Source organism: Theobroma cacao, chromosome 7 (assembly GCF_053813885.1).
Source record: "Theobroma cacao isolate CCN51 chromosome 7, ASM5381388v1, whole genome shotgun sequence".
NCBI classification, from domain to species: Eukaryota; Viridiplantae; Streptophyta; class Magnoliopsida; order Malvales; family Malvaceae; genus Theobroma; species Theobroma cacao.
In genome coordinates, this window is record NC_142645.1 from 35009800 (window position 1) to 35025223 (window position 15424).

The 15424-nt window shown below is 33.3% G+C and overlaps 1 protein-coding gene and 1 pseudogene across 4 annotated transcripts; one reads left to right on the forward strand and one right to left on the reverse strand.

Annotated features, from left to right (window-relative positions):
- The first annotated feature begins 7188 nt into the window (after positions 1–7188).
- On the forward strand, positions 7189–7972 carry LOC18594890 (SKP1-like protein 14 pseudogene; annotated as a pseudogene).
- Positions 7973–11112: 3140 nt separating this feature from the next.
- On the reverse strand, positions 11113–15040 carry NF-YC2 (nuclear factor Y, subunit C2). 4 transcript variants are annotated; one of them, XM_088808324.1, is made up of 3 exons: positions 14882–15027; positions 14546–14605; positions 11113–12357 (listed from the first exon to the last, which is right to left on the reverse strand). In XM_088808324.1, the coding sequence occupies exon 3, from the start codon at positions 12327–12329 to the stop codon at positions 11502–11504; it is 828 nt and encodes a 275-aa protein (XP_088664450.1). In that variant the 5' UTR covers positions 12330–12357; positions 14546–14605; positions 14882–15027; the 3' UTR covers positions 11113–11501. The 4 variants fall into 4 exon arrangements, with proteins under 4 accessions (XP_088664450.1, XP_007022623.2, XP_007022626.2 ...); XM_007022561.3 differs by having other exon boundaries at positions 11113–12381; positions 14882–15026; XM_007022564.3 differs by lacking the exon at positions 14546–14605 and having other exon boundaries at positions 14882–15040.
- Positions 15041–15424: the final 384 nt, after the last annotated feature.

Sequence of the window (15424 nt, forward strand, 5' to 3'; positions counted from 1 at the left end):
TGAATAGGTTAATTATGTTATGAACAATCTTATTATCCATGATGAACGCAAAAATAAAAACAGAATTTTGCATCAGGCATCGAAATTAACCACTAAAGATATGTAAACAAATAGTGGCATCTCAACTTAAAATCTCAATAATGATCTATTTTTTGTAAACAACAATAAGGAAAGAAGTATGAAAAAAATGCACCCATTAATTATAACAAACATATTTTCTTGTTCAAGTTGTACATTATTTTATTGAAGGGAAAAAAATTATATAATGAATCACTTTGAAGCAGTAACAAATAAATTAAGACAAATGGTATGTAAGTGTCTTTGAATCAATAATGGATCAAAGAAATGAGGTATTTATCAATGTAACCTGCTTTTGTATTTCTTGGTTGGTGACTCTTCTCCTTTGGTGGTGGTGACTTGTGTGGTGTAGAGTCTGTGAAGAGTTCTCTAGCAATTTGGTGTTTGATTGGTGATTACAGAGGTTGTTCTTCTGCTTGTTCCATTGGTGGTGCCAGTGCGAGTGATTTTAACTTAATAGATGGAGCTGTTGAAAATCTTAAGGCAACAACATAAATTGTATTGTGTGATTAGACCTCATTAAAGTCAAACGTTTTGTAGTTGGCAATCGCTATTTTGATTGCCCTAGTTGTTAATAAGATCAATAAGGAAACTTATAAATTAAAAAAGACAATCTACATTGAAAACCAATAAACAAGCGAACAACTTTGTCTGACACAGTAATAAAAAAAGAGTGAGATTTTTGGCCAATCATCATTGGAGACAAATAAAAAATATACAATTAGAAAAAACTAAATGACAAGCAAAACATAAAATATAAAATAAAAGCAACAAAATAACCAAACAACTAACACTACAAATCATAAAAACCAAACATTGAAAGAAAAAAAAATTTTTTTGATGATTAGAAAAGATCAAACATAAAACAAACCATTGAACATATTTAAAAAGATAATAACTATCAATCAAACGAACTAAACAAACGATCAATAAACGATACAAATAAAAAAAAAATCAAGAACTAAATCAAATCCATGAAATAATCCGACAAAAGTAAATCATAATTGGAACATAGAAATTTCATTCATGAAACAAGTAATGATATAAACCAAGCAACAAAACTGGAATAATAAAACCTTTAAAAAATAATGTAAACCTCGAATCAAAACCATTGTCCCCAAAAAGAATATCATCGCATCTCACAGAGGAACCCATCGTTTCCACATAACAATAACTAAAGCAGAAAATATTTTTTAAAAGAACAATTATATAAACCAAACAACATAACCACAATAATAAAATGTTTTAAAAATCATGCAAAATTCATATGAAGGCCATCTTCCCCGAAAACATGGCCCCATTTGAGACGAGCATCCATCATATCTACACAACAATGAACAAAACAGTAATTCATAAAAGACCATAAATAATCATGGACAAATGCAAATTATAGCTTATTTCAGATACAACCCAAAACCTAGATTTCTTCAAACCCTAAACCCTAACAACTGAAGCCATCAGAGAAAAAAATTAGGAAATGAATAAATATAGCAACAGAAAAAACCAAACGAAAGAAAAACAAGAATAGTAAAAAGAAAATCCAAAATATAGTAAAAAAGGACAAGAGTAGGTCAAGCATAGAGAAGCAAAGGACAATGTCAAATAGTTGATGCACGAAAGACATCTTAGGCCAGACATATTAGTTGGCCGTACGCAATTAGACGGTGAGCACAAAATTCGAAAAACCCAAAACTATACGACACAAACCCGCCAAGAAAAATGGAAAAAATTAATCCAATGCACCTCCCAACCCTACTTGAGACCAACTTTGAAATAGTCAGACCGAGAACGTAGGGACGTGAGATCAACAAAAATGACAATTGATCAACCACACCTAAGCCCTACACAAAAGACAAAACAATAGAGAATAACAACAAAAGGAAGAAAACCATCAACCACACCAAGGTGGCTCAAGGGTGAGAAAAACCCTAAAGAGAAACATAACTTAAGAGAGGAAAGAGCAAAAAAACCCTTGGGCACCCAAAGCGAACTTGTTGGTGCGTCAACCCCTATCCTTCGAGCATGTGACTCGATCAACATAAGGCACCTTGGCCCGTGCAGCCTACCATAAACAAAGCCCCATAAGCATATCCACATGTGTGCACGTGGCAGAAAAATCTTGAGGTAGACGTGGCATTGTGTGGGAGCCCCTTTGGCGCTTTCTTTTACATTAGGTTATAGATTATCATAATAAGATGCTTGTAAACATTACTCCATTTTATTTACTATGTTGTCACACTGGACATGATGAGCTTGTTGATTCAACCCCTAAATGGGCTTCCACACTTATGGCTCAATTGTAACAGCTATATAAACAAGAGATTGAGATTGCATATGTAAAATGACAAGAAATAGTAAATCTTACTTGAAACTGAAAAATTTTTGAAATCAAATCTTTTGATCAGAAAAAAGTTAACAATCCAAATTCGTTTAACGTCAACTCAAATTGACATGTATCTAAAAAAAAAATCCAAACTCAGGAATTGAACTTACTCAAACCCTGATTGGCGTAAACTCAAACAATTTGACACAACTCAAATTTAGATAGTCAAAGTATCCCATAGGTCTTTGTACAATAGGTTTTTCGTTAATTTAATCCCTCCATTTTGAGATTTTGTGTAATTGAGTCCTCTGTCTAACTCTGTTCAAATTGACAGTTAGTGGTGCTTAATTGTCAAACCAATTTTTTAAAAAAAGAATTTTCCAATATATTTTGTGCCATGCCATAAGGATAAAAGTAAACAAAATTGTGGAATATATGGACTAAAATGAACAAAATTATAAAGTACATGAATTAAATTAAACAAAATTTTATAGTACATGGATTAAATTGAATAGAGCTTTATCATCCAGAACTAAATTAGGTATCAATACCAATTTTTTGTAGCATTACATTTATACCAAAAATATACTTTTACACATCAAAGTTTATTCTTTAGTAACTAAAAAGTAATTTGTGCAGAAAATGTACAAACTAATTACACTACTTAATTACAAAAAGATGAAGTGTCACGACCCGGAACTCCCATCGAACCTGTGATAACCGCCGCGACGTCCCCGATAGGTACTCATTACCCCAAATGCCGATCGAAACCCCACAAGGCTTAGCATCAGCTTCTACATCTCCCCAGTGAGCGACAGTTATTAAATCTCACATTTCAAAAAAAATCATAAGTCATTTCCAAATCAAAATAATAAAATATTACTTTCTGGCTCACAGGGGCATTTTCATCATTTTTCTTCGAAAATACCGAAACTCACCAAAAACATGGTGTAAAAGCTAAATATATTCATACATATTTTAAATTAAATAACTAAAGAATAAAATTACTTTTACAGTGACACGTGGACCCCCAATTGACTAAGAAAATGTAGGGTTACGAACCCTTACTTTCTAAGATGCAACTCCGAGATTAATTCTCGTCTTAATCAACTATCAACAAATTGTCCTGAGCCTGAAAAATGTATAGGAAGAAGGGGTGAGATTATAAAATCCCAGTGAGTAGACAGGCATCATCAAAATAATCTAAAGCCGAGTAATAGGAGATAATTAAAATAATTCATCCTAACCCATATAAATAATTGGATTTCATCCAATTACTCAACATGGCTTATGCACTTTTCAAAAACTTGGCCCTTGCCAAAAATCCATTCTCGACGATACCCCGCGAAGGCATCTTATTGAGACCGCCAAGGCTGTTTATTGTCACACACACAAACACATTTCACCTATGACAACACAGCCGTTCCTTGGCGTTGGCTGAGTCCCAATTTCACGTGGTGGCCAACGTGAAGTGTACTCAAATCCTACCTCGGGAGTTATCCTATGCGCCTCTCCAATTGAGGTAAGCTCAATAATTGGGAACCGTGCCCTTCTAATTAGGCTGGCCCACGGAACCCCCGTCACTGCAGTACCCACTTTATAATCCACCAACCAATAAAATCACAATAGTATGACATGGCTCACTTAACACATTCAAGGCAAATCAAAGCAGTTCGCATATTCTTTAAATCATAAAAATAACCAGTCATACCCACATTTATCATAAGCCATTTAATGTAAAATCATGGATAAACAACACAATCATAGTATAGGTCTCCAATTACTCTATTTTTGAAATCATTATTAAATTTTCAAAATTTTTATAAAATTATTTTATAAAATCCCATTTTCCCATAAAACACAATAATTTTCCAATTAAACCATTTTTCCATAAAATCACACAATTAAATAAATCTACTCTAGATAATTAAGACGATAGTAAGTTTACTCACTGTACTAGGAGTAGATATACTCTTATTCTCGGTCCTCGGGTGTAGTCTTTTACCCGTATCAGATAGCTCACCACCTATCCATAATACATGACATAAAAAATTCAATAATTTGTGTCAAATCAATATGTATTATTTCAGGCTCTTATCCATGCGTATGCACTAGATATGGTGTGAAATGTTTGGACAATCGCTTAATCACAGTGTCCGACCTAACTCGCCTATACACGGTGTAAATTTCTAAAATCTCCAATTCAACTCCAATTCCATCCATTTCAATTTCAATTATCCAATTATATCCACAATACCTCAATGACTGTGAATGTGGTCCAATTTATCAGTTCGGATCACAAATTACGCTTTTTACCCCTAGTGGGTAAAAATTTCAATTTTTTTGCACCAAAAATTCCCATTTAATTTCCAACCTCATAATTCATCATTTTTCCATCTAATTCTCTTAAAATAAAGTCAACCTCATCCTCACACACCATTGGCTAGATTCGGCCTAGAGAAATTCATGGAGAAAATGAATATTTTTCTTGTTGTTTTACTCATAAACATGCTAAACTAACACTAAACACTAACATAGTTCAAAATCAAATTAATCTAACAACTTTTTCTCTCTAAACCCATATGATCAGATTTGAATCCATCATCAAAACACATAATTTAACCATGGAAAATAAGGAGAAATGCATGGAAATGATAAATCTTAAACTAAGCTTGAAAAATCATACCTTTAAACACTTGATTCCTTGAAAAATCACACTTTTTCTTTGAATTTTCTCACTCTAGGGTTTGTTCTTATTTCTCTCTGTCTCCTGCTGGTTTTGGCTGACCCTCCCAATGAAGAATTCTGAAATTTTCAAGCCTTTTAATAGGCTTAATAAAATATTATTATTTTATTTACCTTTTAAATATTTTATTATTTTATTTTTTCTAGCCATCTTTTTGACTTTCTTTTTCTACCACTCAATCCTCTTCACTTATCCATGTCTTCCATGAAATTTCTAGACTTTTCCAAAGTTTTGGTGGAGTAAATTTTTAAAAATTACACTTTTGCCCTCGTAAAGTGAAAAATTACATTTTTACCCCAAAAACTTAAAAATTGCCCATAGACATATTTTTCATCCCTTATACTCATACCATTCTCCAATTTGTCAAATGTGATCTAAATTCTCTGAAAATCTTAAATTTTGTCCGCGAGTGGAAAAATTACAATTTTACCCCTAGATAGTGAAAATTCCGGTTTGACTCCGAATTGATCCTCGAACTCCTAATTACCATTTTGAGTCATCCCTGAATTGTGAAACTCTTAATTTCACCTTAAAATTCCTATTTGAACTAGTTCGAGGCTTAATCGACTTAATGGTACCATTAGGGGCAATATCGTCTTTTAACGATTTCTCGAACTTCCTAAATATACAAACATTTTATCAAGCATGTGAATGACATTATAATTATTTTACAAAGTAGGGTTTGACATGAAGTCTAATTACAAAAAGAATTCATTTATATAAAGAACCAATTGTTCACCTCTAGATCAATATGCAAAAGTATTGAGTTATGATTTTTAGGCATATGCACATGAGCAAAACATATACATACCTTCCAAAATTACATAGATGAATTGAATTGAGCCAAAATTTTTGCAGCATATCCCTGTATTCATACCATTGACTCTGCCTATTCTCAATATTAGTTACAAAATAACAAAAGAACTTCATGCTACTTGTCTTACCTCTTTTGTCCATTAATTAATACTTAATCATTTAATTTATAAATGAGATATTATAATGTGATCAGAAATTATCATCATGTGAGATGAGACAAAAATAATATGATAAAGATAAAAAACAAATAATATTTTTTATAAAAATATTCGAAATTAACTGTCAATTGCTTAAATTTAAAATGGATTTAAATGAATCAATTGAACTCAAATATTTTCTAGCTAATTGTATATGTAGTAATGTGAAAGTGATTTAAGTAGAGGTGGATCTATCTCACCAATGATTAATAAATCTAACTTAATGTCTAACTAATAATTTTAACTTATTCTCCATATATAACCTTATCTCATGGATACAAAATAAGAAAGATATTTTATATAAATGACATTTATACATGCACAAGTAAAATGTTGATTTTATTTGGTTATAATGTTTGAAAACGTCCTTGAACTATTTAATGTGAAGGGTGAAAATTATCATTTGATTATGTCACCATATCACATTAATATATTATGTTATCATCAATTACGATATATCAATATGTCATGTCGGTATGACATGAAGACAAATATTATTTTAACTAACAACAGTTAGTCAACTATTAATCATAAATATATGAATTTGATTCAATACAATAAAAAAGAAAACTTATTTAAATTTTTCTAAATAGCTCAAATTTTATCATGCCTTTTATTTGAAGATTTAGAAATACTAATTTTTCAAAAAATAAACAAAAATGTTTATTGTAGATGAAATATATGATGAAATCAATCAATTGTGTATTTACATTATTTGTTTTTGGATTATTATATTAGTTTGTTTAGTATGTAATTGGAAAAAAATAAAACGAAAATACCTGTAGCCACATGTAAGTATTACCTATGTAGATAAAAGAATATTTTTAGTTATTGTAGCATGCGATCTTTTAATTAAATCATCAAAGAGTAAATAAAAAAATTAATAAAAAAAATAGAAAGTTTTGTGCTAACATAATTAAACTTAGACTCGGAAATACAAATTCTAAACCTTATTAAGTTCTAAAACTAATTATTTTATTATTTATTTATTTCCACAAATTGGCCCTATAAAAGAAGCGTCACCCCCTCCCCAACAGCACGCACACTCTCTCTCTCTCAAATACTGAGCTCCGAATCGCAACTTGTCTTCTCCCAATTCTTCAAATCCCATCAAAATCCCTAACCCAACTACGATGTCGATGGCCGCCGTTGAGACCAAGAAAATTACCCTGCGAACCGCCGACAATCACGAATTCGAAGTCGAGGAAGCAATAGCCATGGAGTTCAGCACAATCAAAACCTTTTTCGACGAAAACCCCGACGCTTCTGAGGATACCATCCCTCTCCCCAACGTCACCTCGAAGTGCCTCTCAGCCATAATCGAGTACTGTAAGTCCCACCTGGCCTTCCGTGCTCGCGAAACCTCCTCATCCATCGACGAACAAGTCAGGACTTACGACGAAGAGTTCGTCAAGGCGCGTGATAATGAGTCTCTGAAAGAGTTGATCTTGGCTGCAAATTATTTGAATATAAAAGCGCTTCTTGATATGTTGAATCAGGCCGTGGCTGATAGGATCAAGAATAAGAGCGTGGAGTATGTGAGGAGGTTTTTTGGAATAGAGAACGATTATACGCCGGAGGAGGAGGCTGCAATTAGGGCGGAGAACGAATGGGCTTTTGAAGGTGTTGATCCTGATGATGATTGATTGATGATTCGCGAGTTTCATTATTAGGAATAGTTTTTTCCTTATAAATTTTTCAGTTGATGGGGATTAAATACAAAATTGACTGATTACTTAAAATAGGGTACATTATGTTCATCTGATATTGCTATGTTTTCAATAATAGTGAACATATTTTTCTTATGATTAATTGTTTGATTGTGTGAAGCCATTAACTTTTTCCTTTCTGTTTGGATCGGATTTGTTTTTCTGGGTTATAATCAACTAAACTCATGCTTGTCTTGACCAGCTTAGTTTTACTCTTTGTTCTCCTTCATGATTAGAAGAGTTTTGGTTAATTAATGCTGGTATTGATAAGTTAGAGCGGTTTTGGTTAACAATAGAAGGAAAGAGGTAAACATTAAAGAGTAACAAGTCAGATGTTTGGGTGATTGATGCCTAGCTTGGGTTTGTGATTGAGAGTAAATTCCATGGCAATTGTATCTATGTAATCACAATGGTTATTACCTTTGCCATGCAATGTTTATCACCCTCTAGGCCTTGTGCCTGTCCTCTGCTTCTAGGAGCATGTTTACAGAAATTATGCTGCATATGTATGATTTGAGGAATGCAACCATTCATGAATTGCAGTGTTCTATAAAGTTTCATAATGTTTCTGGCTGGTCTATCACTTTGATTTTTGGCTTTAAAGTATTTTTCGTTGTTATGGTAGATTGCTTATGTTATTTTTTTCAGTACAAAAATTATCTTGCCTGGATTGGAAGGGTTTGTAAATAGGAAGACTCCTAAGACATTTAGCTTGAGAGGTAACCTTTTTATTGCTTTGGTGATTAGGGCAGCCATAGTTGATGAGTCTTATTAATCTAAGCTCAATGCAGTGGATATAAATTGGATTCACATTTTTGGTTGATTTGTTAGAAATTTCTTGTTTTGAAATTGAATATTTGAATCCAACTTAATGCTTTTAGTTAACCATTGGGTTCACAATATGCGATGATGATGGTTTGATGGTGTACGACCCACACTGACTGTTAAAAGCAAGCAGATATGAGTATACAATAACGGAGGCAGATGTGTAGTGTGACATACTAGTAAGAGATGAGGGGAATCTTCTTTTATATAATATTTTATTTCTTTGGATACTTTTTGGTAAGAGAAAATAAGCTTATTAAATATATAAAAAAAAGAATAAAATGAAGAAAAATATTTATATTATATATATATAAAAATAGAGCAATTAAAGAGAAAATTGATGAAACAAAGACATAATGGATTGTTTTGATTATATTTAAACTTTTTTTGGTCGAAGGTAACAATTTGAATTTAAACTGATGGAGTACAAACTACTTGAAATTATTTGAATTTGATTAATATATTTAAATTAAATTTGATTTGATTATAAAAATAGTAATAATTTGAATTTAAAACAATTTGAATACGAATTCAGCCGAAATCTAAAAAAAAACTTAAATTTAAAACAATTCAAATTCAAAATATCTGAAAAAGACAAGTCTAAGAATGTCAATCCAAATTAAAAAATTAAAGCATTTCGGTCTGTCTGAAACATATTTGTTTTCTCTGGAATCTCCATCCACAGTGTGTACGGCCATCCCTGACTTCAATAAATTCATCCTGAAGAGTGGTGAGGAGGTGGACAAATTAAGCCGTAGCCATGGAGCTGGGCATCGTCAACATCAACAAGGAACCTATCCCACTCCAGAAAGTATCCACCAATGCCCTCTCCGACGTCATTGAGTACCTCAAGGTACCGTAGGCCTAGTGTGAAGAGTCTAATACAACCAAAACTTGGTCAAAGGGTCTGGGTAACATGTCGCTGGTGGGGATGATCTTGGCTGCCCATTACATCTATATCAAGCAACTTGTTGACATGCTGGCAAGGCTGCAGCTGATGGGATGTCAGATTCGTTAACAAGTATGATTGAGCTGCTTTTGAATATTTAGTTAATTAATTGACGTATAATCTTCTTACATAAAAGAGTAAGATTTATATCTTTCTTTTTTTTCATTGTCCGATAGTGCTACCAAGTTCAACCTGTCGTGATTTTCAGTGTTGATGAGCATAGAGGATGATTTGTATGTTTGAATTTTAAAAGCATTGTCGTATACTATAATGCTTCATGTTTCGAAATACTAATTGTTAACCATGCTTGCCTTGCCTTCCATACACTTTAACAGTAGATATGACTTGCCCTTTGTTCTCCACATTGGTCCAACTAGACTTTATCGTAAGAGTGCAAAGGAAGCACAAGTAGGAGTAAGAAAATGTAAATCGAATCGAACAACCGATTCGAATTGAAATGAGTTCAATCTTTTCGATTTGATTAGTTTGGTTTTTTGAATAGTTCGGTTAGGATAGTTCAGTTATTAAACTTAATTCGGTTCGATTTCGGTTAAAAAAACTTTTAATTGAACTAACTGAAATTAAATAGGGGTATTATGGAGATTTTGTATGAAAAATAAATCTTAAACCTAATCTCTTCTCCTTTTTAGTTCCTTTTTAATTATATGAATATTAATCTTATTTATTATAATTTTTTATTGTCATTTTTAATATTTTTCTAGTATTGATTTATTAAAAAAATATAGCACAAATAAATATATACAAATAAAAAAATAAAAAATTTGTCAAGTTCAGTTTTTGAAAATCGAACAGAATTAGTTCGATTTTGATTAATTTGGTTATTTGTATAGTTCAGTTCAGTTTCAATTATTTCTAAATATGAGTTTAGTTAGTTCGGTTACTGGATATTTAAAACTGAATTAACCGAAATAACCGTTTACACATCCTTAAGCATAGGCGACATTACATCACCAATGGAAAAAAACTTTTCAATGAGTTGGCATTATGCCACCACCACCAACTGGTCCATTTGTTCTTTCGTAACGGGACGTGAAACATTGAGTTTGAATTCAAAATTATCGTGTTTCATGTTTTAAATAAATTGAACTCATTTAACTTGCACGTAACGCGCTTAATCTATTCATGTTAATTCATATAACTTGTTTAACTCATTTATGATTCTATTTAAACATACAAATTAATGTTTTTAAAATGATTTGTGTACTAATTATGTCATTTATAAATATAAGCATTTAAAATCGTAATCTATTTCTAGTTAATCTCATCATGCGTAAATTTACTTGCATAACTATTAAAATCATAGTTAAACACTGATACCATTAGGACCAGACGACATACACTATCAGACCTAATTGCTCCTCTCAATGCCCGCATCCTGATGCCTACTGGTAACAGTACGCTGAGTTGGATGATTTAGCCAAGTTTTACTTGAAAACCCTACCAAGAAATGGATGAAAACGCATAAAATAACGTTTGATTGTCTTCAGGAAAGTACCAGCTCTTATCAGTTACAACTTACAAATGCCCTCTAAAGCTCTTTCCAACCTATATTTAAGCAAGCTAAAAATATAATGGCCAGGATCCTTCCAAGCAAAAAATGCTCGCAAGAAGCACAAAGAGCAGGAAAAATCATGAACCAAACCACAAACCCGAATGCATTACATGTTAAAGCTGCCATTGGTTGAAAAAGGCACCGTCCACTTTCAATGTTACAGCTTGTGCCTAACCTACGATTACAACCTAACTATAGATAAAGCAGTGCTAGATTTGATTTCTGACTCTCAGAAATGTCACTGCAACAAACCAATTACCATGTATTGGTGCTCCTCCCTTCTCATCAAGAATCACTTTGCTGCTGTTGAGATTGCTGCTGCTGTGGCTGACCTTGGGGCCATGGCATGAAAGCCATGGGTGGTCGAGCCTGCTGGCCTGGATACAATGCAGCTTGATCAACAGGCTTTCCCATTATCATCCCTGTGGGTCCTACAGGATGCTGTGGGACATAGTAATATGGAATATCAGCAGGTGAACCAACTAAAGGAATAGTGGCCTTGGTGACCCCAAGTCCCTCCTCTTTCAACTCATCCCTTGGAATAATATCAACTAAGAAATCAAAGACGTCAGTCCTTGAAATGGCAGCTGCAATATCATTCTTCTGTAGTGTCCTCCTTTTGTTCTCTTCAGTGTGGATCCAAGAGCGTAAAGTTAGTTCTAAAATGAACATTTCACAAGCTTTTGCAAAAATAACAGGAGCCTCTGCTGATATCATCCGCACATCTTCATCTGCTTTCATTATCTTTTTGATCCGGGCAAGTGGGAGACTGTGATTCTTGAAGTCCGTTGTTTGCTCAATTTCTTGCATTTGGTTGGCCCAGAACATTTGAAGCTGCTGCTGTTGTTGCTGCTGCTGTTGATGGTGGAAGTGTTGAGCTTGTTGGTAGGCAAGTTGGTGTGGAGAACTAGAGAAAGTAGTTGGAGGCTGAGTTGGTGAAGGGACCGCTACTGCTGGAGTACCAGAGGCAACCATGGAAGCAGTATGGTAAGGACCAGTCGAATATCCCATCTGGCCTGCACCAGGTACAACTCCCATTACAGGCTGTTGTTGATGCTGTTGATGCTGTTGCTGATGCTGATGCTGCTGCTGCGTTTGTTCTGATTGATCCATGGTAATTTAACAGAAGCTCCTTTTAACCCTGTTCTATCTTCTCATTAACGTACTGTTAAAAATAAAGATAACAAAGTATGCATCAAGCACATAACAGTGTATTGTTGCCAACATATACGCTTCAGACCAAAATTTTCAAGATTATATATATGTATAATAAGTAAAATAATGTGGGTGAAGAACAGCAAAACTGTCTCTTTTATGGTTTTATCACTACCATGACACAAGAAGCATTGCTTCTTGATAATATCCAAGGCCATAAGTATCTCAAACTATACAGTTAATTAAAAGGGCAATAAGATCAAATGAAGAGAACAAGACTAAATCTCTATTATTAAAAGTGTAACACAAACGAAGCTGACACATCATACATAGATGAAATGGATTCTAGTCAGGTTTAAATAATGAGGAGCTCCTCTACAAGAAGAAGAAGCATTAGAGATTAGGAGATAACTTTCCTCACCATGAATACCCAATAAAAATAACAAAATTTTTGGCAGCCAGCACATATGGAAGGATGTCCATCATAGAATAGACAAACTGACTAACTGCAAATTCATAAATTAATATTTTCCCTCCTATGTTCCTTACTTTCAAGCCTCATTCCTATCAAAATAATTGAAACTTTGGACGGCCAGTAACTACTGAACAGTAGTAATTTAAAAACAAATTAGGTCAAGTTGAACTTGAACAGTATCTCACTTAACCAACGAAGAGCTCCACCTTCATCTCCTCCACTTCCTCCTCCCACAAGCTGCGGTACCTTTTTACTTTATCTATTTCATAAATTAGCTTTGCCACTATAGCATATAATTAGGCATACAAAACCAACTGAATAGGGTTGCTCAGAAGAAGAATCCATCTCTGCTGCTTAGGTGGCTGTTACTAATACTAAAGTCTTTCTATGTAAAACACTGAAACAGATGTTATTAGTATATGTGAAAATCAGAAGTTGAAACTTTTTTTCTCATTTGGCTATTCAAGGTAGATTGTTGAACTAACTCATCGACAATCATAAGTCTTTCTACTGTAATCTTAAGAGAAAAAGACAAATGTTTGAGTGCTGATCATGTGATTTTTCCATAAGTAAGTGACTATTACATCCAGGCAGTCATGTTACTTTAGGTCTAACACTATACAGCCAAAGCAACAGAAATGTATCAGAACCTTAGGATAATAAACTGTCTCTCACCACCCCTGAATACAATTATTTGTAGACCAAGGAATCAGGTATCTCTTTAACATATGACTAGCTTGACCTGATATTTCTTTTCTCTGAATCGTTCTGATGTTTTACATAGATTATTTCTAATAAAGTGATTCCACTAGTTGTTGACAATTATATTCAATACAATGTCCCAACATTAGCTCTACCTAGCCACAGACAAGAAATTTGTCAGAACCTTATGATAAATGAAGCTTTCTCTTAAGATGTCTAGAAATATAAATTCATTACAGCAACAAAATGCCATCTTACAGCTAAGCCCTTTGTTGATAAGTTGAAGTCACCAAACAAAATAATCTAAACCCACAGAGAAAGTAATAGGATCATTTAGTTGCGTCCTTGAATGTATGCAAGTATATCTAGAGTGGCAAACTTAAACTAGTGTTTTCAATTTGAGGAGCCAAACCTGTTGAATTTCAACAACTGAAGAATTTATTATAGCTACAATTGGAAAAAAGGATAGCAAATTTGTTTTCTTCCTCATACTTTTTGCCCCCCACCCGTCCCCTTTTTCATTTTAGAGGATAAACGACACAGCACGACAGAAGTTAAGATATAATTAACCAATTCAGGATTTCAATTTGATTTCAGTGCTGATTGAAAAATGGAAAAGAAGATGCAGCAGCTAATCAACCACTTCAAAGCCACTTGTTCATTCCAAAAACCCATATGGTATGTACAACACAATTGGAAATTAAATTACTTAAATGAGGTCCTAACCTTTCAATTACACTTGACAAAAATTGGTCATCTAACCTTAAAGCAGAATACTTTTAAGTACAAACCCAAACCCTAAACTTGTCAAACAACACCATGCAATAGACATGCATGAGTCTCATCACAACCAAGTAATTACAATTTTAATTTATAGCAGAGAAATTAAACAAACAATAAAAACCCAAAATTTTATTTCTTTTTTTCATATCTAAATAACACCGAATTATTTAGAAAGAAAACCATGCATGCAATGAAAAGGAAGTAAACTTCTGACCTATTTCATCGAAACCATAACCCCGAGCTGCTCTGCCTGCTTCCTAAGATTAACTAAGAACTGAAAACAAACTTAAACAGTTTTTAGAACAATAATTACTCAAGATTTGAACTTGTTTTCTTTTATTATTTTAGCTTAAAATTAGTTGTCACAAAGCCTGACCAATTAAAAAGATAAAAAACTAAAAAAAATTATAAAAAAATTCCTTTTCTTCAATTTGGTTATTTTCCAACGAACCAAACAAGAAAATAGTAACTCCAGAAAACCAAAATATAAAAAAAGAGTAAAGCCAAAAAATAATAATTTTATATACAATTAACCCAGAATTTCTCTTACCTTTTGCAGCTGAATCTTCTCAGAAACCACTCACTAACCAAAAGTAAAAGAAAGAAACTAGAGAGAGAGAGAGAGAGAGTTAAAAGGGAGGGACTGAGAGAACTTTTGAATGTAAACTAAACAAAAGACAGAAAAAACAGAAGTCTTTGAATTTCGAAAGGCTTCTGTGGGTATCTCTGTGAAGGACACGTGTCGACCAGTGAGGATCCTGACTCTGGACGGAGTTTCTTCATTCTACGTGGCTAAATTTAACTGGACAAAAGGTCAGAGGAGCACGCCCCCTCAGGATCCAGCGGCTCTGGCAAGTCTTGTTCAACGGAGAAATTTAGTCGAGATGATAACCGCCTGTTAACGGCGTTATTCCGCATGGAAGAACCCACCTAACAGTCTACCCCAGTCAAATAACACTTTTCTCCCTCCAAAAGCTTTGTGAATAAAATAAAATAGTAAGCATAAGTTATGCTTTTTTGTTTATGAACTCAATCAAAAATTTAAGATTTTACCAAAGAAGTAGTGATTAAAGAATAATTATAAAAAATATAC